Source organism: Cyprinodon tularosa, unplaced genomic scaffold (assembly GCF_016077235.1).
Source record: "Cyprinodon tularosa strain WSP-4 unplaced genomic scaffold, ASM1607723v1 ctg210, whole genome shotgun sequence".
Lineage (NCBI taxonomy): Eukaryota > Metazoa > Chordata > Actinopteri > Cyprinodontiformes > Cyprinodontidae > Cyprinodon > Cyprinodon tularosa.
Window position 1 is genome coordinate 2,549,906 of NW_024038779.1, and position 26,182 is coordinate 2,576,087.

The window sequence follows — 26,182 nt, forward strand, 5'->3', positions numbered from 1 at the left end:
AAAAGGTAAGCACCCGACCATGATTTCACTGAGAATTATAACATTTGATTTGTAACCAATCAAAACCTACAAAACAATCTTTTGGAGCCTTGGTGCGTAGTCCACGGGAACTCAGCCATTTTGAAATAAAAGCAATTCTTGGTGTTTTTAAACTCATTTTATATCTGAACAAACTAAGCTTTTAGGTAACATACTTCTAAGTGACTTAGCAAAGACAAGGCATTATGGATCAAACATTATCAAGAGCTTTCTGCTGCATCAAAGGATGTGGCATGGCCAAGCCTCCCAATTTGGACTTTTTGCTGTAAGTCAACAAACAATCAGCCCTATTCTTTTATTTAGGATTACAAAATTTGGTACTCATGTGTAACCTACCAGGCCACACAAAAAATATCTAATATTAAAACTTTAATATGCAAGGTCAGAGGAGTATTAAAGTTCTGTGTGTCATCTCAGACCAGAATTCATCATATAGAGGTTCCCACTGATAACATCACTTTAGCCCCGCCCCCTGAGAACAGGAAGTCCATTTTTACTGCTGGAAGTTCTTTGTTTTTACTTTGAATTCAATTCAATTCTTAACATTGAATGCTGGACCATGTGGACATGGCAAGGAGGCAAAATTCTATATCTGAACATTTCGTCAACGTTTTGCTCTAAATAGCATATGGATAATCTGATTTGCTTCAAACTTCATATGAAAGATCTTTGAGTCTTTAAGAAGAGGCTCCTCTGATGACATGGAACTTATACTTAACTATGCCCCTATGAAATTCAAAATGTGGACAATTGCTATTTGGAAGTTGTATTTGGGCCAAATCGGCATAACAACACAAATCTTCCATATTCACAATAGGCTGAACAGCTCTGATCGGACTGGGAACAATTTTCGGCCCTGCGTTTCATTTTTCCATCTACACCCCCCGTGCCTTGCACTGCTTATGGTTAGCGTGCACAACCCATGTATGGAGGCCTTAGTCTTCGACGCGGCCGACAAGGGTACGAATCCGGCTTGTGGTCCTTTGCCGCATGTCTCTCCCCCTCTCTCATACCCCCTTACCTATCAGAAAAACGTGCCACTAGGGCCAAACTAAAAAAAAAACTCAAAAAAGAACAAAAAGGATTTGTAACATTTATTTCTGCAAAAGTATCAATAGGAATAAAACTGCATTCACTTTAGTTTAAGTTTTTAAATAAAATAGTCTTTTTTCATCCCCCCATTCAACTTAATCGTCAATTCATACAGTTGTGTTTAATTTTCTCCTTATGTTTTTTTTCTTTTTAGCTTTAACTCCCTTTTTTTATTTATCAACCTTTCAAGCTATATATTTAATTCAACACGTATATTATCTATAGGCCTACTATACTATTTCTTTAATGTTTTTCTTCCATGATTCTTAAAATAGCTTATAATCTTTAAAACTCTTGGTAAGTCTGCTAGAGTAGATAAATACAGACACATCTGGAACCCCATACCTTTGAATGGAATGTCAGGGATCATTTGATTGGCAGTCAAGCCAACCAATAGAACGTCGACTTTGCGACTCGTGGCCAATAGGAAACACGCAGCACTCAGCTGCTTTTTTTTCTTTTATTGAAGCGATAAGTCGCCCCATCGAAGTATGCACCTTACTTTTTCCCTCGGACAGGGCTGGAAACCATGCCTGGAAAGAGCAGAAACACGGACAATGGAGTAAAGTTTCTTTCCGCCAGTTTGTGGATTACTTTCAGCGTCTGTTTAGTCGGTGTTCGCTGTCAGGAGGGTAAGAAAAAGCCGTTTGTCGTTGACTTTTTGGGGGGTAAAATAGTGATTTTGACGTTACACCGTATATCTAACATGTTTGCCTGTTGATGAAAAAATATATAGTTATTAAAAATGTATTATTACAGACTAATATGTGATCGATCCAGATAATTATCTGAAGCAACAACTATTTCTGAAACTGGGGCATATTTTATACAGTTTACGGTTTCCAACAGGTTGCAAACATTTACTGCTGTTTAAAAAAAAAGTCAAAATAAACTCCAACTGAAAGTATTTTTTAATATTACAGCATTTTGTTGAAGCACCATAGGTGCAAAGGTCGCCCAGTTAGTATGCAGCAGACATTCTTTGCAGGCTGTTTCCTTGTCCATCTGTTTACCTGCTGCTCCCAGCTTTCCTCACCAAAAGCTTTTCAATACTATATCCAAGCATGATTCACAGTGACCATATTTACACACAAAGACACAACGAAGCAAATGATCACTCCTGCCTAGACTATGACAAACACTCACAGCCACACCACAAATCTTCTTTTGTTGTTTTCGTCTGGCTCTTTGGTTTCCTCACATACCTGAATCATTTTTATTAAATGATAATCTCTCATAGCTCTGGTTAGGACAGGTTTAGGGAGACCTATTTGTTTTTTATTTATTTATTTACATTAATTGTCTTATTTTAAGAGCAGAAGGCTATGGAGTGACAGGCAGGACAGGTGAACATCCTGTCTGCTTGCTTAGACCTGTAAAGACCTGCCAGAAATTGGAAGATTTGGGAAAAGAAAAAAAAAGTTTGTCTTTCATTTAACAAACCAGACACTTTAAATTCCTGTTTTGCGTTTAAGAACAAGCTTGACAGATTGTTCTTGAGTAAAGCAAAACGTGATTGTAAATTAGAAGGGGGGGGGGGGGTGGCCTTTCAGTTATAATAGTTTAGCTGGTATTCCCATCTTGTCCATTTAGTGCTGGAAGACAATGCCCATGATTGCATGATGCATGATGCTTCCACCATGTTTGCCCATTGGGAATCTGTTAGATGTTGGTAAATATGTCTTTTTTTTTTTTTTTTTTTTTTACAAAAAGGTTAGATTTACCATATTTCCTAACATAGCTCTGTCTCTTTGCAGCTCCTCCAGGGTTCGATTCAATTCAGTTTATTTATATAGCACTTTACAGTTCAACCAGATCATACAGTCAAATTGATTCAAAGTTTTCTGTCCAAGGAAAACCAGTTGATTGCATCGACTCTTTGACTTGAAGGCAATCCCTCACACTAAGCATGCCTGTAGCGACAGTAGAGAGAAAAAGCTCCCTTTTAACAGGAAGAAACCTCCAGCAGAACCAGGCTCGGTGTGAGCGGCCATCTGCTGAGGCCGACTGGGGTTCAAGGAGACAGAAGCACAAATATAAAAAGCAGCTGTAAAAGGCGTTACCAGGAGTTACAAGGTGCTTCTTGACTACTTCTCCCTTTTTGCAGTTGTTGACTCTTTTCATTTTCAAATGAAAAAAGTAAAAAAATCTTTCATTTTTTCTTTAAATATTTTTTTAACATAATCTAACCCTATTAAAGTTCTGCTCAACTTTATTTGCCCCTATTTGTTTCCTGATGTTCTCTATGAAGCCTCTTTGACCTTTTAGAGAAAATCTGTAAACTATATACTGATCAATATACTGCTTGTGGCTCTTCAGTTTTAGACAGTTTTTTCTGCAAGTCTGTATTGCCATTGAAAATGTTTTTAAAAGGTTAAAGGGATATATATATATATATATATATTTGTCGGGCATTACATCAGGATGAAGAATAAAATGGAAAGAGACGGGTTTGTCAGAATGACTTTAGGTGAAGGAGTTCAGCCAGGAGGAGACAGTCAGCAGTCACCCAGAACGTGGCCAGAACTGCTGTTGTTTTGTGGCCTCCCACCGGAAGGTGACAGATCCATGCTCTGGTGCCCACAGCAACAGCTTGTCACTCTGGCATTTCCAGAGAATCCTTTGGGGAGCTGCGTTCAAAGGTTGCTGCTGGGATTTGCAGAGTTGTTGGGAAGTGGGGCGGATGGTGTGATGCAGGATGTGTGGAAAAACAGTAAGCGAAGGGTTATCTGGGGGGGTTCCGGAGCCTTATATGGAAGACATGAACCATGTTTGGAGTCAGACGGGCCTCAGGGTCTTACTAAAGTTTTTGACCATTCTGGGAACATGTCACCTCCTGCGTTTTTTGCGGGGGTTTTGGATTTGTGCAAGCAGCCTCTGTAACCTTAATCTCTTTGTAACCACTTTTGGAGCTGACTCACTTATTTCCAATGACCAGCAGAGATATCAGACCAAATATCTAAATGTTTGTGTTAGTGTTAGTCAGCACACTCACCGGTCAGAGGATGTAATAAATCTATGACTAAAATGTTTTTCTTTTTCCACAATGATAAAAAAGTTTCTAAGTTTCCTTCACCTTTTCTTCTAGAGGGTCAACAATAAATCTGCATCCTTTTATCTAACCTTTTCTGGTTTAAATAGTTCACCATTCTCTCCAGGATGTGGGTGATTGGTATTTTTTTTTTCTTTTTATGATTTGAGTAATTTCCTTTCCAGCTATTCGTGTCATCATTCAGTTATGAATGTAAACATGTCCAGGTCTGCAGAGCCTGTTCTGATGATACAGACATGTTGCACGTTTGTCCTGTGATATTGCTGCAGCAAATCCTTAAATATTTACTGAGTTTTATTTAGGAAATTTATGACAAACCTGTCTGCGGTTTAGACATTTTGGCTCGGCTTAGGATGTGATCATTACTTTCAACAGATGGTTTAAAAACTGTCTGTTACAGCAGAAGGTGTGGATAAAAATATATATCTGCTTTTTTTTTTACCAACAGAAATGTAGCTTATCTGTGGGTTTCCTTTTATACTGTAACCCCAAAATTAGTTTTTTGATGTATCATTGAAAAAAAAAAGATCAAATATTGTCCATCTGTTATTGATGTGGACGTGAACAAAGGATCTTCTGTGGAGAAGCTTACAGCAAAGATCAATTATAACAGAAAAGTGTAAAGAGTATACAAACCACCTATGCTACAGAGCTGACACTGGAGACTAATCCAAGCCAAGGAAGATTGCACACTGCAAAAACAATCTATAAAATAAGCAAAAACTTCTTAAATGAAATGTATTTTGCCCTAAATTTGAGGAGGTAAATAAGATGATCTACCAATGGAATGGGTATTTTTACTCTTTAAATAAGATAATTAGATAATAAGCACTTGAAATAAGACAATGCAATTGTTTGTTCTTATTTTAGTTGTAGATCGTCTTGTTCCATTGCCAAAGTGTCTCACTCACCTCCTCATTAAAAGAAAAAAGACACTTATTTAGATTTCCATGGATTTACAGTTTAGGCAGGAGTATCTTTTGAAAAAAAGTCCAGCATTTGCTCTCAATGCAAAGCCTATTGTAGAAAAGCTGCAAAAATATAAAAGGGTTTGGTGTTTAGGGGACACAGCAGCCATGGGAAATAATCAGATGCATCTACATTCCAGCTTTTTGTTTTACATGCTAAACCGAATGCATGGCAGAACCCTAAAACTGCAGATCCAGACTGTCTTCAGTCAGAGCCTTCTTCAGATTCAGTTCAAGACACAAGATGCTTTTTGCCTGCAGCTATCAACACTTATAACTACTGGTTTAAAAAAAACAACCTATGATTTACTGCAGCATTTAATTCCCCTTTGGGATTGATAATGTATTTTTGAATTTAATTGAATTAAATCACCCCAGATGAGTCGGTTTCACAGGGAAAGATGGTGAAGGAAACATCACGTTAAGAGAATGCTTCTCTTCTGCTGGTCTAAGCCAGATGTGCAGAGCTAAAACAGACGGTCCTGGAAAACATCCTGCTGGTAGTTATGAAAATCCTGGGACCAGGATGGATGTTCACCTAACAGCAGAATAGCAACCCCTAATTAATGACTGGAGCTAAAATAAAACATTTAAAGCAAAACATTTTATGACCTAGTCAAAGCCCTACGACGGAGTATTAGGGCCAGGCTGGAGATCTATTTTTTTTTTTTTTGAGAATGAAGCCTTAATATTATGAGAATAAAGTCTTAAAATTGCAAGAAAAAGTTGTAACATAACGAGACTGAAGTCATCATACATTAACCCGTTGCATAACTTCACATGATGCTCAACATTCCTCATTTTAGGGAAGAAAATGCTTCTTTTAAGAGTTGTCATAAAATACAACTTGTTTCTCGTAATTTCAGGACTTTATTCTCTTAATATTACGACTTTATTCTCATAATTTTAGGACTTTATTCTGATAATTTTACAACTTTATTCTCGTAATGCTATGACTTTATTCTCCCAATTTTATTACATTATCCTCGTATTTATGACTATTCTCGTTTCAACTTTATTCTCGTAATTTTACGACTTTATTCTGGTAATGTTCCGACTTTATTCTCGAAATAGAAGAAAAACAACCCTCTATCCTGGCCCTAATACTCCGTCGTAAAGTCCAGACCTCAATCTAGTCAAGATTTTGTATTTTTTGGAATGGAAAGTTAATAAATTATCTGATGAAATGTTTCTCTCCTCCATTGAAATGAGTCCCAGACAATGAAACCTGAATGGTTCTGATGGTTTCAGTTTAAAGCCCTCATTGTTTTATTCTTGCTTCATGTTAGGTAACGATTGTGGACATGCGCTGCTGGGAGCAGAGTCAGGCACATTGGCCTCTCCCAACTACCCAGGCACCTATCCCAGCAACACCTGGTGTAAATGGAGGCTCCGTGTGCAGGAGGGCCGGACGCTACGGCTGCTCTTTGGAGACTTTGACATTGAGAGCAGTCCAGGCTGCAGAAACGGATCCTTAGTGATCACAGGCAAGAGCGGAGAACGAAGACTGGGTAGGTCCATGTCCTTTTGTTCATATTCATTCCTATGACGCTGTTTGGGTCCTCACTGATCTCAGACGTAAGTCAGTGCTTAATCAGGATACCTGCTGACAGATTTTAATGCTCCGTGTCGTTATTAGAGATCTCCCAGGCATGTCATGACTTTAGGCTCATGGCATGCCATTCGGCTGAAACATCGATGGGAGAGGAACCCTGTTTTGCAACAGGAACATGTACATTTTGCAACCAGCTGTATCAGGTTGAGTCCTGAGGCTACAGATATTTGACAGTGCACCAAAAAATTCACGTTGGGAGATTAAAGAGATTAAATTATTGTGCTAAACATCTGTTGGATTATTTTAAACCCAAAAGCTTTGAATGTTTTCTGTGCACGGCTGCTGATAAAGATAATCTATAAATATCATGGATCTATGTGAAATGTGATTTCTCTTAGACAAACAGATACAGCAGCTTTTATCCTCTTTAAAAGATCACTCTGCAATCAGTACAAGGTCACCATCCTGAATCGCATGCTAATCTGTTTGCTTATGAAAGTGGCTCCTCTATATCTGCACTAAAAGAGTATGGTTATTAATTCACAGCAGCATACACTTTTAGTAAAGAGTCAACAAATATCAGATAATCCTTTTGTTCAAAGACTTTGGAACATTTTTTTTTATCTTGCCTTCTTTACTAGAGCCAAACCTGTAGCTCTATGAAGGCCTTTAATGTTGCTTTTCTTTGGAATTTGACTCAGTGTCTTTCGGGTTCTGGCTAAAACGGACTGAATGTACTCAGGTGTACAGTCTGCACTTTTATAAATAAGGCAAAATGTGATTTTATGCAGTTGGAAAGGCATCCAGAAATGTATGAACTATGAGATTCTTTATTTTATTGGTTGGACAGTGTTCAGGTTATAGCTGTTTAAGGATCACCTTTTTCTTCACATGGATGTTTTCATGATAGACTGATGGAAACAAAAAGCCTTAAGATCACATCTGGAGCTTTGGACAAATGGTGCAAAAGCCTTTAAAGCATTTAAAGACATAACAAATCTATGTTTTTACATCACAGAACCAAGCTTTGGTGTATTTTATTATGATTATGTGTCCAACACACAATAGTGCATATTTGGAGAGTGCAAGAGGATGATGAACAGTTTGTAGAACGTTTTATGACAGAAGCTGAGTGTTGCAAATATTCATATAAGGCCCTTCAGAGTCACTGATTTGTGTAATGCTATCTGCTATTCCTACAGTTACTACTTCACAGTCTTTACATTTTATTTCACCAGCTTTAGAAAATCGAATCACTCATTATTTCACTAGATAGCTGCATACTGCTCAGATAGGATGGAGAGCATTAGAGATCATCATACTTTTAAGCTTTGTCACAGATTTAAAATTGAATGTAGTTCTATAGTCTGGCTGGAGCAGTTTAACACTTTAGACTTACAGACTTTATTATCATTTTGTACACACAGAGTGTTTACAAAAGTTTTTTTGACATTTTAATTTTTTTAAAGTGCATCTATGAGAAAACACGTGATGTTTAAAACATAAAAAGCATTCAATTAAAGTCGGTTCATTTATATAGTGCCAGTTCACCACACAGGTCGCAGGTTTACAGAGCCGATTCAGTCAGATCATACAGTAGGATTTGTTAAAAGTTTTTGATCAATTGCTGATTGCATTCAGATATTGACTGTGCAGGATTCATTCATATGGCTACACTAAATATTTACTTGCATTATGTTGTTGACTCTACAGCAATCCCAAATACTGAACGAGCATGGCTTCAGCAACAGTAGAGAGGAAAAACTCCCCTTGAACAGGAAGAAACTAGGGCTGGGCAATTTATTACATTTGTATTATAATCACAATTCAACAAAACGCAATTTTCAAATCACAGAGGCACTCAATTTTGTACAAGTTGCATATAACAACACTAAGAGACTTTTTTTTGTTTGTTGTTTTACTACAGCACTAAAGTTGGCGTTGATATGTTTATAGTGGGTTTGCTGCCACAAAAAAAAGGAAAGAGAAACCTCTATCATTGATGCAGTTAGAAGTGAAGGTCATGAAAAAGCTGAAACCTTAGCGTTAACCATCTATACACTCGTCGGTATTGCAAAGAAAAATCAAAATAACATCTAAAATAATTGCAATTTAGGTTTTTGGTAAAATTGTTAAGTCCTAGATGAAACCTCCAAAAGAACCAGACTGAGTGAGTGGCCTTAAGGCCAATTTATGCTTCTGACGAATAGCCTCGAAAACCGACGGTTCTGCAACCGTCGTACCGCACCTCAAAAAAATCCTGACTTAGTGTCAGACGGTCGCAAACCTGCGCAGACCTAAAGCGGAATTGCGCAGACAAAAAACAGCTGTGATAGGTCCTTGGTATGCCTTTCCGGCTGTCTGTGCTGTCATCCTTCTCAATTCGGTACCGGGGAGCGGCATTTTTTAAAACCGAGGAATAACTACAATGAACAACTACGACGAAAGGTTAATTGAGGAGGTTCGGAAGTACAACCATTTGTAGGATGACCCAGGCAAATTATATAAAGATGCCAAGGTCTCTGCTAAAACAAAGTTCTTGTGACCATCCGCCAAAGTTCTTGCGAGTTCTCGAATAGGCTCCCCCTTGCGCTTTGGGGGAAAACTGCTGTGCGTCCCTAGAAATTCCAGACCGACGGTGCAGAAGCATACCAGCAAAACTGGTTCGCACACAGATTTAAATTTAGGTTTCAATCTTCCTGTTTCGGGTGTTTTTGGGGGCTATCTTAATGTGTATAGAAACAAAGTTAGGCTGCTTTTGCATTGTTGCCAACTTAGGGACTTTGTTGCTATATTTGGTGCATATTTTTTTTTTCCAAAATTGCACGTAGTGACAAATGGAAAAGGCTTTTCCTGTGTTGTTAGAAACTTTAGTGACAACACATAAACAGCTTGTTCTGGGTTTACTGTCTTCAGCAAACATTCAGTGAGCGAGCTGCTCCCACCTTGAATTCACAGGGACTCAGGCGCAGCAGCTGCAGCCTGTGTCTGCAGTCGGAGAGCAGAGAAACTCTCGTCTCCCCATTGAACATGAGTCACACATGCGCAGCTCATCCTCTGATCCCCCATGAATTAAAAATCAGATCATAGATATAATATTTACAATATTTTTCCTTTAAAATGTGTAATAAAACAGTGCATGGGTGTGGATTCAGTAACCTTGGCAGACACCCATAGACCCTGCCGCAGTGTCTATGGGTTTTTCACTACTATTGAGACCTATTTTTCTATGCTTAGTTGTGTTTTTAAGCATGCCAATTTAGATTGATGATTGGTAAAACATTTCTGTGGAGTGACAACCTGACAGTACACATTTACGCAATGTTTAAAGTAAATACTGTGGAATTGAAGAATAGAGAAAGAGGTCCCTATGTCCTCCAGCAGTCTAAGTCTATAGCAGCATAACTATAGGGATAGCTCAGGTTATTCTGACTCATCAAAATTGAACTATTTAAGCCTTGCCTTTAAAGTAGACAGGGTTTCTGCCTCACGGACTAAAACTGGTAGTTGGTTCCATAGGAGAGGAGCCTGATAACTAAAAGATCTGCCTCCTATTCTTCTTTTAGAAATTCTAGGAACCATTAGTAAACCTACAGATTGAGAGCAAAGTGCTGTGTTTAAAACATAAGGAACAATCAGTTCTGATATGAGATGGAGCTTGGTTGTTTAGGGCTATATTTGTAAGAAGGAGGATTTTAAATTGTAGCTCTGATTGTCTGATTGTATGCTTTCTGTGGTCTTCATCCATCCCGGTCTAAAGTCTTGCCCAGCTTCTAACACGTTGTCTATAGGGGTTAACCTGCATCTAGTTCCATCCACCCTCATTCAACCATAACCAGCTCTCTGTTTCCTGCTGAAAAAAAGCATGATGCTGCCACCACCATGTTTTACTCTAGGTATGAGAAGACATACCAGTCTCAAGTTGTGCAGAATGATCGGGAAATATCCAAAAAGTCCTCCCATGTTTTTGTTTTGGAAACATTTTCCATATGAAGTATTTATCTTTTTCCGAACACATTTATGCTTAACTTTGTATATCAAACTGTTACAAAAAAACTTCAAGGGGTATGAATGAACCATTATTTTAGTGGAGATATTTTCATTCTGTTACTGGTTGTTTATTTCCAGGTCCAGTGTGTGGGAGGCTTAATGCAACAATGAAGAATGTGACTCTTGAAACCAATGAAGTGACGGTAACATTCATGTCCGGCCCACACCGCTCTGGACGAGGGTTTCTGCTCTCTTATGCAACCGACCAGCATCCAGGTATGGCTGCATTATATCCTCTGTATTCTGCTTAAATATTTTCCCAAACAAACATAAATAGATGACCTTTTATTAAAACAAAAAGTGTTTTATCAGCATCTTGGAGTCTATTTTAGTCCTCCACACTGTGTTGAACAATAGCTGTCTGTGGTCTGATTTACAAGCTTCTGCAGGGGTTTCTTTTTTGTGCTTAGTGATCTGTTAATATTTACCTGTTTGTGTGGGTGGGTGTGTGTTGATGATGCATCATGAATTACTGGCATTCATTCTCCATTGTTGTGTTTACATTTAAACAGGAGTAGGACTTCTGGCCAGAGGCTGAAATTGGTTGTCTACTTCCCCTTTCCCCCCCATAAGGCCTGTCATTCCATAGGCTGCTGAATCCTGCTCTAAATCAACCACCAGTGATGCTTTGAATTCAAACATGTCTTTGAATGCAGAACAAAATGCCTCATGTCTTAGTTCATGCATTACATTTCAGGACGTTGTGGATCTTTTTGTTTATGGTGTTTGTTTAGATCCGATTGCTCCGATATGTATTAGGGGATAGCCTTCTTTTCTCTCTGAGTCTGTGGTATGTATCATAGTTTCCTGTTTTTCACTTTTGTTGTTTACAAAAATCCAACATCGTCTGGAGCTGAAGCCTTGTGCAGAGACACAACCCGCCGTCTGTTTACTGTGACGGCAGAAGGGCTTTTGGCGAGACTCGTGAACTGTGACTAAGGGACAGCAACAAAGGCTTCAGTCACATTAACAGAGATGACTGCCTTTCTCCTAATATAGCATGCTTAGAGGATGGCAGCCCGTCTCATGCTGGATCTGGGCTGTATGTTTTTCTGTGTCTGTGTGGGAAGCAGTGGGGAGGCTGTTATGTAAGAAAGAGACTGTGCATCAAAATCCCAGATTCTTAAAGCTCTTTTTTTTTACAAATGTGTGGATTCATTTTAGCGTCTGTATTTTTTTATTTTTCTTTCAGATCTGATCACTTGTTTACAAAGAGGATCCCATTTTAGCTTTCAGCGTTTAATGTAAGTTTGTTCCCAAAGTATTATACTTTATATTTTTTATTTTAACCTTGTGAAATTGTTTTGAAATTGCTGTTTTTTGTCATAAAGCGATCAAAAAGCTTCATTTTATTTGTTCAGATTTTATGCCATAAACCAGCACCAAGAGGTGCTCTTTTAACTGATATAAAATCACCATTGCTGCAGTGAAACATGGTGGTGGCTGCATCATACTGTGGAGATGCTTTTCATTAGGCCTTGATAAAGCTCCATCTCTCTTCCAATCAAGTCCGAATAGTTTCCCTGTACCTGCTGAAGAGAGGCTTTCCCTCAGCATGATGCTGCCACCTCTGTGTTTCATTATGATTAAGGTATTATCAGAGTTGAGAGCTGTGTTTGCTTTTGTTCCCATTTTCTCTTCTGATCTGCTTATCACTATATCTCATGTGCTTCTCAGTGTTTACTGCCCAGCTGGATGTAAGGATGTTCCGGGGGACATTTGGGGAAACTCTGAGCAGGGTTACAGAGACGTAAGAGCCAGTTTTCCCTTCGCCAAGCTATGCTCTACCAAAGTTATCTGTGGTTTAGAAGTTCTCCTTTCTGCCACAGACTTCAGTCCTGTGTAAGTCTGCGGTCCACAGCGGAGCCACGTCTGACGCCTTGGGAGGCCGAGTCACTGTGAATCAGGGGAGAAGTCTCACACTCTATGAATCCACCTTCGCCAACGGAATCCTCTCTAAGACGTTAGTAGTTGCATTGTGCTCATGATAAAGGATCGTAGTAATGTTTGTCGGCAGCCATTTTGACCCATCCTTGATTATGTTTTGACAGGGGGTCATTATCCGAGAAGAAGCTGCTTTTTAGCAGAGGTAGGATTTTTCCCCCCCTCCAGCAGCACATTATTTACATTCCTTGAGTTTGTTTCCTGTAATGAGCTCCAGTGTTTAAAGTGTTAGGATTTCATCCCACCCCAGCTAACCCCATTATCTAGCACACAGAAAATTTTGTCTTTATCGTAAAGATGAGAGTTGAAAGTTTCTGTAGAGAAGATGGTGAAACAATGGGCCACGTTCATCCTTTCCTCTCATTCCCACACAGAGTGTAACAACATCCTGGCTGTCTCTCCTCTAAATGCATCGTCTCTCTGGGACAAAAACAGGGAGGAGCACACAGTGCTCTCATCGTCCAGAAACACGGAGCCAGGCCCCGACTTCCTGCGCTGGACAGCAGACAGCGGGGATCCCAACCCCTGGGTGGAGATTGAACTATCTGAAAGGAGCAGTGTGACAGGTAAGAAAATAAATAATTCCATAAACATAGTTTGATTCTGCACAGTTTGTTGCATTTATACAAAATCTGAGTGCAGATTCAAATTAGAAAAATATTGGAAAATTTAAATTTCGGCAACCGTGTTGGGCAGCAACAGGAACAGCTCCTGTTTAACAGGAAGACGCCTACAAGAGCCTCCAACCCTGTGAAGTTGGTCTATCTTCTGCAGACAAAGGACATGAAGCAGTCACAGGAAATAACGGATAAACATTAAAACAGTGGCTTAGAGAACTTTGTAAGGGGAATCTAAAGAAGATAGCTTCCAGTTACTCTGTCCCTGGCCTTACTGGGCCAGGTGTACCTTCTATTAAAACTAATGGCTGCTGCAAACAATATGTCACTGGAAGGTGGTAGGGGAAAATGGCAGACCAAGGAAGAGAGGTCATTAGATCCTCTCAGCCTAAAGCAGCATGAAGTTAGAAGAAGGGGAACTAAATTGCACGGGTGTTGCATGTGATCTACAAAGATTGCTGCCCAAATGTTAAGAGGTGTAAACCAGTTTTGGTTTCACCCATTAAAAAGAGCAGATTTTGTTTTCCAAAAAGAAAAAAAAAAAACAACTCAAGCTTTGTGTACGTTTATGTTTACAGGTCAAGGCGTAAAATATCCCTTTTGCGAAAAGAAGGGCATTTTCACTCCCCCCCACATCCCTTTACATTTTCTTTTCAGTATGATACTTTTTTATATATATATATATATAAACATGACGAAATATTTAAGTTAAGTCAATATTTTATGTTTTGGTTCAATTGTATAAATAAATAATAATTTGTGCCGGCCTGTCCACCTTTTTTTCTTTATTAATGTTACGCTACTGTTATTTCTTAGAATCCATATATGTTTCCATGCACACAGAATGTCTGGCATCGCACCAACTCCTCCTTTGTGCCAGCAAAGTTGTCAGTTTTCACCTGGTTTTCAGAAGAACCAAAAAAAGACATGAAAAACTGAGGCCTCAGTTGAGTTTCAGATTTAGAAAATCCCTTTGCACGTGATGAATGTTTACATTTCCGTATCCTCCACCCATGAAGTTGTGCAGTCGGATCATTAGAATTTGATCTGCATATTAATGAAGGCACACAAGCAGAAAGAAAGTGTACTGCAAACATAAATGATTTTCCACCTCCTTTTAAGATGTGCTTTGTGCATAGAAACACGTTTGCGCCTGTTTTAAGACACAAACCTTCTGAAGATCTGGTGCTGAGAGCCAAACAAGAGCTGCAAATAATCTGATTATTCATTAGAATTGAATGTGATATAATCTCATTGTCTTAACCCCAGGATTGGTCACAACAGGCTCATCGACGAACTACATCGAATCCTACAGTCTGCAGTTCAGTAAGGACAGAAAGAGCTGGAAGACTTACAAAGATGCTGCAAGCAAAGAGAGAAAGGTTGGTGATCCAGCCTGTTTCAGACATTCAGTCACTTTGGCCATTTCTCAGTATGTGTAATTGAACGTCCTCCTGTGCTCATGAAACGTCATCAGCCTCAGCCCTAGTACAGCTCCACTCACAAGAACACAAGACCGAGAACGGACAAAGTCCCCGGATGTTGTTCTCGCCCCTCCCTCTTTACCCAGCATGCATCAGAGCAGACTTGTCCGTTCTTGAGATTGACAGCTGTCCCAGCATGCACTGCGGCAGCAGCAGCTTTCAATGGAGCGCTCACAGAGCTCAGAGTATTAAGTTAAAAGTTTTTTGTTTTCGTTATTCTATAAAAGTACGTTTTGAGATCATTTGAGGCGAGAACATTATACTTTTAAACTTCAGTATATGGCCCATTTAATGATTTAGTGCGCAATTTAATAAAAAGGTTCCGATGTTGCAACCATTCTATCATGCTATCTCTCGATAGCCGTGTGCGAAGTACCGCTAGCTCTGATGATTTTTTCTTTTATTTGGCGTCTATTTGTATTAATACGCAGAAATTCTGAACATTACTTCCAACACCGAACTGCTGAAGAAATAAAGAAATAAGGAAAACCTTTGAGTTCTTTGACAGTAGCTTGATTTTTGGTTGTCCCTGTTTGCTCCCAGGTGTTCCAGGCTTACACAGACGGCCACCTCAGGGTGCTCAACAACCTGTTCCCTGCGGTCGTCGCTCGGTTTGTTCGGCTTCAGTCACTGAGCTGGCGTGGCAGAGCCTCTGCTCAGGTTGAGCTTCTGGGCTGCCCCGCTGCCAAGGCCACGCCGAGGTCACGACCTCATGGAGGTGAGCGCATCCTGTTTGCTCCATTCAAATATTATCTGTTCACACAGTCTCGCCAGACGCTACAGTTCCTGCTTCTTTTCCAGGAGAATCTCCTTCAATCAAATTTAACGTGGACAACCTAAACCCAAGCCCCTCTCCCACTCCCACAGAGAAGACACCGTTTGTGGAAACAACTCAAAGTATGAACTCTACGTAGCAAAGTAGAAAACGTTAACTTTCGACCGTAGCCTGTGTCGGTGACATCACTGTGACCTCACATGCACATCAGTCACAGACTTGTTCTGTTGCAGGCCCCAGTCAGCCAGTGATCATCGCAGTGGGAGTGGTCCTGGGACTGGTGATGTGTGGGAGCTGCTTATTGGCTGGAATCTGGTGGAAACGAAGGTATTTCTTCACTCGTTTCCTTCTTATATTTTCTGATGATCTGCTGTAATGGATGCTAGAATAAATCAGGCACAATCCGTCAGATGATCACACTTACTGTGTTTGTTTTCTTTATTTAGGGCTTTTCATATCTTTTAACGTATATTTTGTGGTAGTATTACAACCTAAGAATGAGGTTGTATAGCAAGTCTGAATGTATTGCAGAAAGGCTTAAAATTCTGCATACTTGCTAAAGTTACACAAACACTCCCAGTTAGTTTGCCTAAATTTGCTTCTGCAGGAAAACTACAGACTGCAGGAAAACTACAGTTTTTTGCAGCCTTTAACAATTCTGACCCTTTCTGAATTTGTTAAAGCATAAAGCCATTGATTTTCAGTATTTATACAAACGGCCTACTTTATCTATTGTAAAATCAGTTTTACAACCAACCCAGCAGCCACGTCTTGGCAAGCATGCCCTGAAATCAGACCAAAAATGCTCAAATTAATAAAATGAAACCCAATATTTTATAATTCTCTTGTACTATTAGGACACTTTTAAGTTTATATTTAATGAGAGGTGTACTGGAAGGAAAGCCTTGCTCCCCAAGAAAAACCTAAAGGTCAGACTGAAATTGACCAGAGAGCAAACCAGCACCTTTTGGGAAAAAACTTCCTCTGACTAAAACTGTTTATTTTAGACTCCAGAACAGAGGACATGCTTGGCATGAAGCTTGCTAGGAAACCTCAAAGCCTCCATGAGGCAGAGATTTCATGATTTGGGCAGCTTTGCTTCAGCAGGATATGGATCGCCTCAGCATCATAGAATCAATGACACATTCTCTTCAACATGGCATGGACCCAAAACAAAGCAGTAATTCACCAAGTAAAAACTCCCTGGCCTAGTCAAAGTACAGATCCTGATCATTTTTTTTCCCTGGTTGTTAAATGGACTGCACCTTTACATGCACGGGTCTGTATGCATTATTAGACATTTATTTATTGTGTCGTTAGTGTATGTTAATATCTGACCAGCACTGAAATCTTCTAAGTTGTATTTTGCTCACAGAAAATGGAACATTTTGATCACATAACCCTACCTATAAAATGTAAAGGTTTCTCAATAAACTAAAAGCTGTGTGCAGTATGTAAAATATCTTCATGTTCTCCTGGTAGGAAAAAGGACTCCCAAATGAAGAACTCCTTACCCACAGGTGAGTCAGGCTCTTAGGTTTAACGTATTTAAAGCTTTTCATAAACTCTGATTCTGACTTTCTCTTCATGTCAGTTGACTGTCAGAGTCTGAAAGCGAAGAGTCTGTTGCATCCATCATCAGAGCTGATCTCATACCCGCTGGTGCGAAACGTACACGATGCTCTACCAAGTCCCCCTCTAAACGGTGAGAACTGAGGAACATTTTCTGCTGCTCTGTTTTGCTTCTTTTTTTTTCTTCCCTTCTTTGTTGCCGGTGGTCAGTTTGAGCAGCCAGGCTTTTCTTTCTTTGTCCCGGCTCAGCTCATCGCCAGCCACTGTATAAACATTCCTTTCTTTGGACCTCAGAGTCGCTGTGAAAGAGCTCCTTTAATTGGGGCTCAATAAAGGCAGCCGTCCCATCTCTGCCTCATCGAGCGCCTCGGCTTCTAACTCCACAACTCAAATTGAAGCTGTGTGAGAAAATGAAAAAGTGATTCTTAGACATTTAAATCATCCAAAGTTGGATCCATTCTGGGTCTAAACAATAAGAAAGACATTTCCAAACCTTTTCTTTTCCCATTAAATTAAATAATGCAGTTGTGTCCCGTTTTACGCATTGACTTGTGAGTTCCATTACTGAAATACAAAAGCTGTTTATTTTGATGCGTCTAACATGCTGGTTTCCTTTCCAGACTATGCTGCTCCTGCCGTCACAGCTGGTGGACAGAAGCTTGGATCTACATTCAGGCCCTCTTCCAACGATGGATACACCACCCCGTTCACCTGCGCTCATTATGACACACCTGGCAGCGTTCCAGAGTACGCCGAGCCTCTACCTCCGGAGCCCGAGTACGCCACTCCTTTCAGCGAGCTGCCCCCCGAACATAAACCGCCCACCTTGACGGGGTTACTTCACAGCACTGCACAGAGACCTCTCGCTCATGTGTCCACCGGTCACAGTCGGTATGACTGCCCCTCACACAGGGTGCTGTTCAACGGCTACTGCACCCCAGCTCTGCATGCCGGCAGCCCTCGACCTGCCAGCGAAGTCTATGCAGAGCCCAAATCAACTGACTCCTTAATAAGGAAGCACACATATGAGGAGCCTTTGTGAATCCAAGCAGCTCAGCTGTGGAGATCTGCGTGAACTAGAGGAGCTCTGAGATCTTATGACGGAAACCGGAATTTTCCTCTCAGGAAAAACTCCTGCTGACCGGTCGCTGAATGTTCAAGGACATCAGGAGTCACTCTAAATATAAACAAAGAGGACACCAGGGTTGAACACTGAAAAAAAAAAGATCTGAGACCCACAGAGACCAATATATGCGTACTTGTACAGTTTTTATTTTATAAAATGCACAGAGAAGCTCCAAGTTTGATTGTTGTCTGAGAGAAACAGTCTGCCAACGAAATGCTCAATCACAAGCTGCACTTTCTACAGAAACAAACACGTCCATCTTTTTTTAAAAAGATTAATGCAAAACAGAACTTGCTGTAAAAGAAACACTGTAAATGTTAGACAGGTTTGAAGCTGTGACTAAATGTGACCACTAGGTGGCACCAGAGAGCTTCAGACCTCTAATAATATACTGTATTGTGTATCTTTATGTGGAGAAATAACCTGTTTAAAAAGGACTTGGGAGCTATAGTACAGCAGAGGCACAAGAATAAAGGAGAAGAAAAGTATCATGAACCTTTCATTTTATAACACATTTGATATCAGGGAATTTTCTCCAAACTCTGCTAGATGTAGGAAGAAGTGCAAAATTAAATTAACAGAGCTTGTATTCTTATTAAAATTGTATGCAAAGTCCATTGGATTCAGTGACTGCACTGTTTGCTTTCGCTACTGTATAAAAAAAATCTGTATTTTTTTCTAAAGCAATCAGGAAATAGCACTTTGTTTTTATTATAGGAAACTTTATGCTAAGATTAACGGTTGGGAAAAAAAACGGTTAATCGTTTCTTCAATTAATCTTTACACTGTGACTTTTATAAGTTTTCCACCGATGCCTTTTTCACTGCAGAATAAGGCACAATAAAAAAAGAAATGTATCAAAAATACAATGTGGAGCATTTTCAACTTGTAGTAAAGCTGGACATAAACCTGCAGCGCTGCCACACTGTAAACATGATCGCTGCTCGGTCAGGACCGTGTTTGGTTAAAGCTCCATTAATTAACTATGGGTTAGGGCTCATTTCAGTTTGCTTTATGGAAGCTGTTCAACAGGTTCTCCACCTGACAAACTGCACTGCAACAATGTTTTCTTTGTTTTTGTGCTCCTTCCTCCTGTTGATGCAGTATCAGGTTTAAGTATTCAAACCTCCCCGACCTTCTTGCAGAGTTGTTGCTCCCACAGGTTTCACATGGGTTTGTATGCAGTAGACTCAGAGAAAGTGGGAAATCATCTAACCTTTAACCTTCCCTTTGTGTTGGCCCACTGCATACAAAACCAATAAAATCTGAACTTTGAAGGGGAAAAAAAACATGATTATGTTTCATTCGCTTGGATGCGGAACATTTTCTCTTGTGCTGAAGTCTTCACCCTGTCTCTGATTCTCCTCCGCCTGACGCTCGTGCGAGTAGTGCACCAGGGTCTGGTGTCTATTCCGGGATGGGGCGTCTTTAAAACGGAGGCCGCAATCCTCGCAGGCATAGAGCAGCCCCTCTCTATGACTGCTGGCTCCTTCCTCCTGTGACCTGCTCTCACTGCGGTTGGTTGGGATCAGCTCTGAGGAACTGAGGGGGTCCGGAGCAGAAGGCCTGTCCAGGTTGCTCTGCCCGGCGTGTCCGATGCTAGTTGGAGGAAGGGATCTTGGACGCCCAGGAGAGAATCCTGATGTTTTTGTTCTTGCCTCCCCATCGTGTTCTGGGGACAGCCCATGGACCGTGCGATAGTGGAAGCGGATCCCGGAGCGATTTGAAAAGCCCCTCCCACAGACGCTGCAGATGAAGGGCCTCTCTCCTGTGTGGATACGGGTGTGGATCTTAAGAGCTCCTGACTGGGTAAAACACTTCCCACACAGGCTGCAGCTGTAGGGCTTTTCCCCCGTGTGGGTCCGTAGGTGTGCCCGGACCCCCGCCAGATGGGGAAACCCCCTGCCGCAGAAGTCGCACGAATACGGCCTTTCGCCTGTGTGAATCCTCTTGTGGATCTTTAGCGCTCCTGACTGGCTGAAACGCTTCCCGCAGTCGGTGCAGGAGTAAGGCCGGGCACCTGTGTGCACATTCAGGTGTATGCGGAGGTTGCTGTGGGAGTTGAAGGCCCGGCCGCACTCTGTGCAGAGGAAACCGGAGGGTTTGTGGGCGTGCTCGGAGCGCTGATGCTGCAGCAGCTGAGACGGTCTTGAAAAAGAGGCTGTGCAGTGCATACAAGGATGAAGCGACAGGAGGGGCCGCCTTCTCTCCTCCTCCAGCTGCTGTTGCTCCGTTTGTCTGGGCTGCTGGTGACAGGTGGGAAGAGAGCATCGGCAGGACAGGCACGGAAAGGGAGCGGATAGCTGTGCAGGGTGGGCAAGCTGAGGACAGGGAACGCATGACGTCATGGGGCAGTGATGGTGGTGGAAATGATGGTGGGCATGGGTGTGTGAAAAGGGGGAGTTGGAACTTTCCTGGTTGCTCACAAGGTGGGTGCAGGTTGGTAATCTACGGTGGCAACACAAGCAGGGAAACATGGAGAGATGGGCCAGAGTGCCCGCTGACTGTCTTGATGGAGGGGCGTCGGGATTTGGGGTTTGGCTCTCTCTGTCTGTCCCTCTGTCTGCATCATGACTCTGTGGTCGATTGGCCGGCCTGGAATCTGACCCGGGGCCGGTTGTGTCAGGCGAGCACAAGTTCACGCTCAAGTCTTTAGGCTGGCATGAAGCATGAGAATAAAGAGATGAGGAAAAGGACTGTCTGGGTAGTAAGGTTTCAAACGAGGAAGAGGAGCTAAAGAAAGGACAGCCTGGGCAGGTGCAGGCATGATGCTCATCCAGACCTGCAGAATAGACAGGAAAAACAGGTGTTAGACATGTTTACCAAAAATAAAGCACCAACTTAATCAGTTGAGACATGGAACAAGTAGGGATACAGTGCTGGTGATATATAGTGGAATTCTTGGACTTAAATTTGATCTTTCATTCATTTAGGGGGAAAAGGTTACATCTGAGGTAAGAGAGATATTTACACTCAATTATACAATCACTGTTGGCAGTATTAATACTGTATGCAGGTGTTAATACTGCAGGTGACGCAGTGGTAAGCGTGCACGACCCATGTGTGGAGGCCTTGGTCCTCGACGCAGCCGACCGTGGTCCTGTGCCGCACGTCTCTCCCCCTCTCTCATACCCCTTTCTTGTCAGCCTACTGTCAAAAAAGCGAGCCAATAGTGCCATAAAAACTAAAAAAAAAAATCTTAAAAAAAAATCTCTTTCAAAAGTAAAAAAAACCTTTTCATGCTGATCACATTGATCAATTACTACTTATTTCCTTGGGGCATAAAAGTGTATTTGGATAACTAAAGCAAAACATAATTATGTACATTGTAGGAACCATGATGCTCTGGAAAAGATAGGAGGACTGTTGGCCTGCACTGTATCAGGAACTTTTTTGAATGCTTTCATTTATCTGTTCCAAAAAAGTAAAAAAAAAAAAAACATCCACTAGACTTCCAGGAAGCCTTCTCAATTTGATTTTAATCGATCTGTTATTTTAGTCATGGGTGATAAATCACTAAAATTGATTGAGCTTTTTAATTTGAGGATTTAATTTTAATATTTTTAACTTCGATAGCTCAGACACATCAGTTTATTTCTTTTGTTCTTAGATGTGCACTTACAACTGATATACTCTGAGGTAATGCTAGCTACTAACAGTTTGTTGAATTTTCATTGATTGCTGTGAAATCCGATTATTTCTACAAGCATGTTTCACAGCTTGAATTTCATTGCCCTTTAAATGAAGGTCGCCTCTCAGAGGGAATGATTCAAAGCTAGGTTTTTAAAAGCAATAGGTCATAAAACTAAGTGACAAGAAAATCTATTAATTCGATTTGATAAGAAAGAACTGAGATCAGGTTTTTAAGCCACATTGCCTCGTTTGTATGGAAACATTTTTTTAAATAAGATTTTCTATTAGAAAAATTACCATAACTTTGAAATTCTCTAGCATACACCACAAAAGAAAGGTAACGTACCCATTTATACCAGTCTTAATCTCCAGATGTAAACAGATGAACACTTCAATATCAAATGGTGAATATTGTAGATATCTAAGCACAGAAATCTCCCATGGAGACTCCAGTATTACAGATACCCCGTTCTGATATTACTAAATTATTTTTATCATTTCAAAATGGAAAATAAGTTATATAAATCTGATTTTTTTTTTTTTTTTTACGTTCGATTTTAGTTATTGGGTAAAAACAACCATAAAATTACATTTTTTCATTCGGTCCTTAGAGATGGAAAGCGGTTTATTAGTAGACAGTAGGGTTGTCAATTTTCAAAATAGTATTGATACTAAAACGTATCCTGATACTATACTCATTTTCAAAACTATAGATGCCACTGAAAAGAGTTATTTTCTCTCTTGAAGTCACAGAATGAAGCAGAGAGAAGTAGAGCTGCTTTTAAAACGCCATCAGACACAGCCGACTCTACCATCCATTATTGACCAACATCCGAAATATGAGGCCAAGTCCCCAGAAGCTATGAAAATAAACAGCTGTGGCAGTGAGTACATATGTATGGATCAGGTTTCTATTTAACTGTGGAGAAACCTGGGTTCTAACAACTTATTAAGCAGCTAAACCCAAGGTTTGCTCTTCCCTCCCAGAATACAGCATTTATTTTTATTTGTTAACTGGTTTGGCTATTGTCATTGTGTGTGTAAAGCATAGTCAAGGAAGGAACACTTTTCATTTTTTTTTTTTAAATCAAGCTTGCTTAATTGCATTCATTTAGTTACTGTATTTTATTTAAAAATATTTCTGTTAAATTTTGTGGTCTTTATTTTTATCCTTGTATCGAAAATGGTATAAAGCAGGCATCCCCAAACTCGGTCCTCGAGGGCCGTTGTCCTGCAGGTTTTAGATGTTTCTCTGCTCCAGCACAGCTGATTTTAATTAATAGTTGATTAACAGGCTTTTGCTCTACTGCAATCATTATAATCAGCTGTGCTAAAGCAGGGAAACCTGCAGGACAGCGGCCCTCGAGGAACGAGTTTGGGGATGCCTGGTATAAAGTATCGAATATTTTCCTGAGTATCAGTAATGAGTTGAACATTTTAGTATTGTGAAAATCCTAGTAGACATCCATTTTCTAACACGCTTGCTCCCAAGTGGGGTCGCATGGGGTGCTGGTGCCTATCTCCAGCTGTCTATGGGCGAGAGGCGGGGTACACCCTGGACAGGTTGCCAGTCCAAAGCAGGGCAACACAGAGACACAACCATTCATGCACATACTCACACCTAAGGGCAATTTGGAGAAGCCATTTAACCTAACAGTCATGTTTTTTGACTGTGGGAGGAAGCCGGAGTACCCAGAGAGAACCCACGTATGATCAGGAAGAACATGCAAACTCCATGCAGAAAGAGCCCAGGGATTGCAGCAGTGCTACCCACTGCGCCACTGAGCAACCCTAGTAGACAGTGTTATAATTTTTTTATATATTTTTTTAAGAGTGGGATTATTTAAACTTTTTTTTTTTTTATTTAAGGTAGGGGTTATTATTATTGATGGTGTGCTAAAGTAGGCTGTCATGGAGAAGCCACCTTCTGCTCCATCTCTGGCCTCTGCTCTCCTGTTAGATGAGCCAGCATTGATCGCTCTGCCCGGGGCTGCCTCTCTCCTCTCCTGGACTTGTTGAAGAGCCTGGAGGGGCTGCATGGAGGAGGCTTTGACCCCCAAAGGAACACTAGCAGCAGCCGTCCCCCATGCTGCGTTTCTCACGTCTGGCGCGTTTTTGGATTGGTTTCCAGATGCGAGAAGCTCACTGATGTACTGGTGCATCTCCATCCATGAGCACTGTGCATGCTGAGACACGTAAAGAAAAGTTAAATGAGCGGAAACCATCATCTCCTCACTTAACCAGGCCGACAGACATGCAGCGGAGCGACTCACATTATCGCTGGACTTCTCTTTATCCATGAGCTGAACTGAACACCGGAGCTCCCTCCTCTACAGAGCCGAGTCACAACATTAATTAAAAAGAAAACAACATAAATATAAAAAACAAATGCGTATTTTTTTCTAGTATCAATGACACGCCCAGTTGGGGTTAGCAGGCGATATACTTCCGGGTTACTGGGTGACGTATAAGTTAGCGTCACCCATTCCATCCAAACAAAACGCTTGAAACATTTCTGCAGTTTCCCTCCATTTCAACCAGACTAAAAGCCTGCTTGGTGTGGCAGAGTGAGGATCCCTTACATTTCTTTTTTTTTTTATACATTTTGTCTCATCAAACCCACAAACGTCAAACTATTTAGTTAGCTGTGATGGACAGCCACGGTGGAGCATCTGCACAGTGAAAAAAAAAAAACATGCCATGAGAGTATACACTATATTGCCAAAAGTATTTGCTCACCCATCCAAATTATTGGAATCAGGTGTTCCAATCACTTCCATGGCCACAGGTGTATAAATTCAAGCACCTAGGCATGCAGACTGTTTTTACAAACATTTGTGAAAGAATGGGTCGCTCTCAGGAGCTCAGTGAATTCCAGCGTGGAACTGTGATAGGATGCCACCTGTGCAACAAATCCAGTCGTGAAATTTCCTCGCTCCTAAATATTCCACAGTCAACTGTCAGCTGTATTATAAGAAAATGGAAGTGTTTGGGAACGACAGCAACTCAGCCACGAAGTGGTAGGCCACGTAAACTGACGGAGCGGGGTCAGCGGATGCTGACGCGCATAGTGCGAAGAGGTCGCCAACTTTCTGCAGAGTCAATCACTACAGACCTCCAAACTTCATGTGGCCTTCAGATTAGCTCAAGAACAGTGCGCAGAGAGCTTCATGGAATGGGTTTCCATGGTCGAGCAGCTGCATCCAAGCCATACATCACCAAGTGCAATGCAAAGCGTCGGATGCGGTGGTGTAAAGCACGCCGCCACTGGACTCTAGAGCAGTGGAGACGCGTTCTCTGGAGTGACGAATCGCGCTTCTCCATCTGGCAATCTGATGGACGGGTCTGGGTTTGGCGGTTGCCAGGAGAACGGTACTTGTCTGACTGCATTGTGCCAAGTGTAAAGTTTGGTGGAGGGGGGATTATGGTGTGGGGTTGTTTTTCAGGAGCTGGGCTTGGCCCCTTAGTTCCAGTGAAAGGAACTCTGAATGCTTCAGCATACCAAGACATTTTGGACAATTCCATGCTCCCAACTTTGTGGGAACAGTTTGGAGCTGGCCCCTTCCTCTTCCAACATGACTGTGCACCAGTGCACAAAGCAAGGTCCATAAAGACATGGATGACAGAGTCTGGTGTGGATGAACTTGACTGGCCTGCACAGAGTCCTGACCTCAACCCGATAGAACACCTTTGGGATGAATTAGAGCGGAGACTGAGAGCCAGGCCTTCTCGTCCAACATCAGTGTGCGACCTCACAAATGCGCTTCTGGAAGAATGGTCAAAAATTCCCATAAACACACTCCTAAACCTTGTGGACAGCCTTCCCAGAAGAGTTGAAGCTGTTCTAGCTGCAAAGGGTGGACCGACGTCATATTGAACCCTATGGATTAGGAACGGGATGTCACTTAAGCTCATATGTGAGTCAAGGCAGGTGAGCAAATACTTTTGGCAATATAGTGTATATGGCAGTTTCTTCCAAATAACATCCAGAAAGTGTGGCCTGCATTTGCACTGATCATCTGTATCCAAAGTGTCTCAACAAACAAGGCCTCATCAGCACTAATGTAAATCCCTTTATTGTCCCACAATGCGGAAATTCACTCTGCATTCAACCCATCCCCTTGGGGTTAAATGTGGTTAAATGGATTCCCCTTTGAAATGGCTTCCATTGTGTGGAGTCCGAGGAGCAATGTGGGATTAAGGGCTGAGAAACCCAGAGTGGAAGCTGTGGGGATTTGAACCGGGCACCTGCAACCCTCTAGGCCAATACTAAGC

At 41.2% G+C, this 26,182-nt stretch overlaps 2 protein-coding genes across 2 annotated transcripts; one reads left to right on the plus strand and one right to left on the minus strand.

Moving 5' to 3' along the window:
- Positions 1 to 1,588: 1,588 nt before the first annotated feature.
- On the plus strand, positions 1,589 to 18,896 carry si:dkey-34d22.1 (discoidin, CUB and LCCL domain-containing protein 1). Its single transcript, XM_038285431.1, has 15 exons — positions 1,589 to 1,763; positions 6,441 to 6,662; positions 10,835 to 10,972; positions 11,949 to 12,000; positions 12,434 to 12,506; positions 12,586 to 12,719; positions 12,808 to 12,845; positions 13,075 to 13,266; positions 14,587 to 14,699; positions 15,345 to 15,519; positions 15,603 to 15,698; positions 15,810 to 15,903; positions 17,059 to 17,096; positions 17,171 to 17,281; positions 17,769 to 18,896. Exons 1-15 carry the CDS (start codon positions 1,661 to 1,663, stop codon positions 18,188 to 18,190), a joined length of 2,001 nt encoding a protein of 666 aa, XP_038141359.1. The 5' UTR covers positions 1,589 to 1,660; the 3' UTR covers positions 18,191 to 18,896.
- Positions 18,399 to 24,378, minus strand: si:ch211-79k12.2 (uncharacterized protein LOC568844 homolog). The gene is made up of 3 exons (XM_038285432.1): positions 24,181 to 24,378; positions 23,832 to 24,093; positions 18,399 to 21,056 (listed from the first exon to the last, which is right to left on the minus strand). Exons 1-3 carry the CDS (start codon positions 24,205 to 24,207, stop codon positions 19,576 to 19,578), a joined length of 1,770 nt encoding a protein of 589 aa, XP_038141360.1. The 5' UTR covers positions 24,208 to 24,378; the 3' UTR covers positions 18,399 to 19,575.
- Positions 24,379 to 26,182: the final 1,804 nt, after the last annotated feature.